This window comes from Chionomys nivalis, chromosome 3 (genome assembly GCF_950005125.1).
Source record: "Chionomys nivalis chromosome 3, mChiNiv1.1, whole genome shotgun sequence".
In the NCBI taxonomy this organism is placed as follows: domain Eukaryota; kingdom Metazoa; phylum Chordata; class Mammalia; order Rodentia; family Cricetidae; genus Chionomys; species Chionomys nivalis.
Genome location: NC_080088.1, coordinates 9,845,275 through 9,847,753, shown reverse-complemented (window position 1 = coordinate 9,847,753; position 2,479 = coordinate 9,845,275). Strand labels below are relative to the sequence as shown.

At 41.0% G+C, this 2,479-nt stretch overlaps 1 protein-coding gene across 1 annotated transcript; it reads right to left on the bottom strand.

Moving 5' to 3' along the window:
* Window positions 1-1,022: 1,022 nt before the first annotated feature.
* LOC130870776 (keratin-associated protein 26-1-like) lies at window positions 1,023-1,604 on the bottom strand. Its single transcript, XM_057763584.1, has one exon. It carries the CDS (start codon window positions 1,602-1,604, stop codon window positions 1,023-1,025), a length of 582 nt encoding a protein of 193 aa, XP_057619567.1.
* Between the last annotated feature and the right edge of the window lie 875 nt (window positions 1,605-2,479).

Here is a 2,479-nt window from a genome sequence, read left to right as displayed (position 1 = left end):
CAAGTGATAGGATTAAAGGTGCGTACCATAGTGCCCAAACTCCGAAGGATCTTAGTATCATGCAACCACGTAGCACACGGGCATATTTACAGTGACTACCTTACAATAATTCATTGAGTTTCTTCTTTTTTAAAAAAGTCTCTCTCTCTCCCTCTCTGTCTCTCTTTCTTGCTCCCCCTTCTCTCTCTGTCTCTCTCTCTGTCTCTCTGTCTACGTCTCTGTCTCTCTCTCTGATGTGTCTGTTGATACATACCACATGTGTGAAGCCCGGGGGACAACTTCCTAAAGTTGACCTTTTTCCTTCTTTTCATAGGTTCCAGAGTTAGAACTCAGTTCACCAGTACACAGCAAGCACCTTTGTGCACTGAGTCAGTTTGCTGACCCTTACTTTCATTGGTCTTTTTGACTTTTTGGTTTTTGGAAACAGGTTTTTTTTTCTGTACAACAGCCCTGGTTGTCCTGGACCTCACTCTGTATACCAGTTTGACTCACAAAGATCCACCTGCCTCTGCCTTCCAAGTGCTTGGATCAAAGGGACACGCCACTACTGTCTGACTTCTAACATAGTTTTAATAGATTTCTTTCTAAATCTTTTAAAAAATTTCTTTTACATAAGTCATTAAAATCTTCTGGAAATATTTAATATTCTCCGTAGTTAATCCCAAATAATCATCGTTTTCACCTAAAGTAGCTATTCTGTAGCTTCTACAGAAAACCAGGGGCAAATTAAACCTATGTAAATGATAACACAAGATAAGCATGATCTTTATGCGAAGACACAATTTAATTAGAATGAACACGGAAGAAAAACATTTTACCAAAGTAGAACAGTTTCAAGCTTTGCAAAAATACTAAAGTAGGGGGTATACATTCCCAAAGCACCAAGAAGTTCAGCTGGAGAGAATTACTAGAGAATGAGCACACTCAACATAGCCCCGGGGAACAAAAGCCATCCCTGTGATGCTGGCTGATCTCTCTTGTAGTTAGAAACACAATGGTGCTTCCGCTACTCATGAATTTCTTTAGTAAGGATAATAGCAACCACTCAAAGAAGAAGAATATGGTTGAAACCTGCTGTATGTATAGCTTGTGGGCCTGTAGTTGTCAGGCATGCAGCTGAAAGGCTGGCATCCATAAGTCAGGTTTCTCAGTGGTGGATGATCATAGGGAAGATAGCTCAGTGGGTGACGGCCATAGGTCAGGTAGCCCAAGGGTTGATAGCCATAAGACTGGTAGCTTGGAAGGAAGCAGCTCCAAGGTTGTCTACAGGATGTTGGCCGGCCAAAACTGGAATTGCGGGATGTGGCAGGAAGACAGCTGTTTCCTTCCTGGGATTCCGATATCCCTGAAGTAACTGGAGAGCTGGCTGAAGGGCTGCCAGTGCTCCTGCTGCAGCTGGTTGTTTGGCAGCTCCTATGTTCACTGCAGGGCTCATTGCAGTTGTCACGTGGTGTGTTGCTGCCCAGGCTGCTAGTAGGAGAGCAAGGGGCATCTCTACACCTCATTTCAGTGGAGCAAAGGCCAATGGGCGAGGTGGCAGGAACATGGCTGGAGTTCCTAGGAGAAGAAGAACTGCAGACTTCTGAGCAGCCGTTGTTGGACATGATAGCAATAGAAAGACAGCCAGGCTTCAACTAAGCTGCAGAGAACAAGTTGCTGAAGTGCCTTTGTTAGCTGCTAGGCTTCTTTATATACCCTGGGTGCTGGGTGTTGGTTCTGTCTATCGTCTATCCTCTTGGCATCTCATTAGAATGTTCTTTGGTTGCCTACTAAGCAGTCCTCCCAGTAACTCATAAAAGATATGTGATCAGTGTCACATCATTCAAATGACTGTCATTTCAAAGTCAGTCTTGTCCTCCTCATCTAATTTCTAACAGGAAGCAATTTTCCTTTAGCAGTTTTAACAGCTTCTTAAAGTTATTGTTTAAAACCAACCAATGCCTCTGTATAATTCGTCATACTTAATTAATAAAGTAAAAGTGAATATATTTTAATGCTTAAAGTATTAATAACATATTGGATAAGTAATAAATAAAATTGAGAAAATTGATCTCAGATACCTAACACTGCTTTGGAGACTTAACCTAAATTCAAAACTCACAAGACCACTGGGAAGTCTGATTTAGATTGTTTTCTAATGTATCTTTCCCAGCAAGGAATGGTGACCTGAAAATCCTTGCTAATTTTTATGAAGATCCACACCCAAAGAGTATCACACCCAAAGGTAGTCACTGCTATATCTTTTATTAGAAAGAAACTGGAGGTGTTAGCATACATCTTCTGATAGATGCTGCGTATCAGAAAAGACACATGTCCTTCCATGCATACCTATGTGAGTTTCAGAATGATACTGTAAATAAAAGATGTGCCCTATTTCTAGCCAGTTTTCCTATAGTTTCCCAAAGAGTGTCTTCTCATACACAAAATATTTCTAAATAACTCATATTTTCCATATTGTTTATCAGGGAAAGGCAATTTA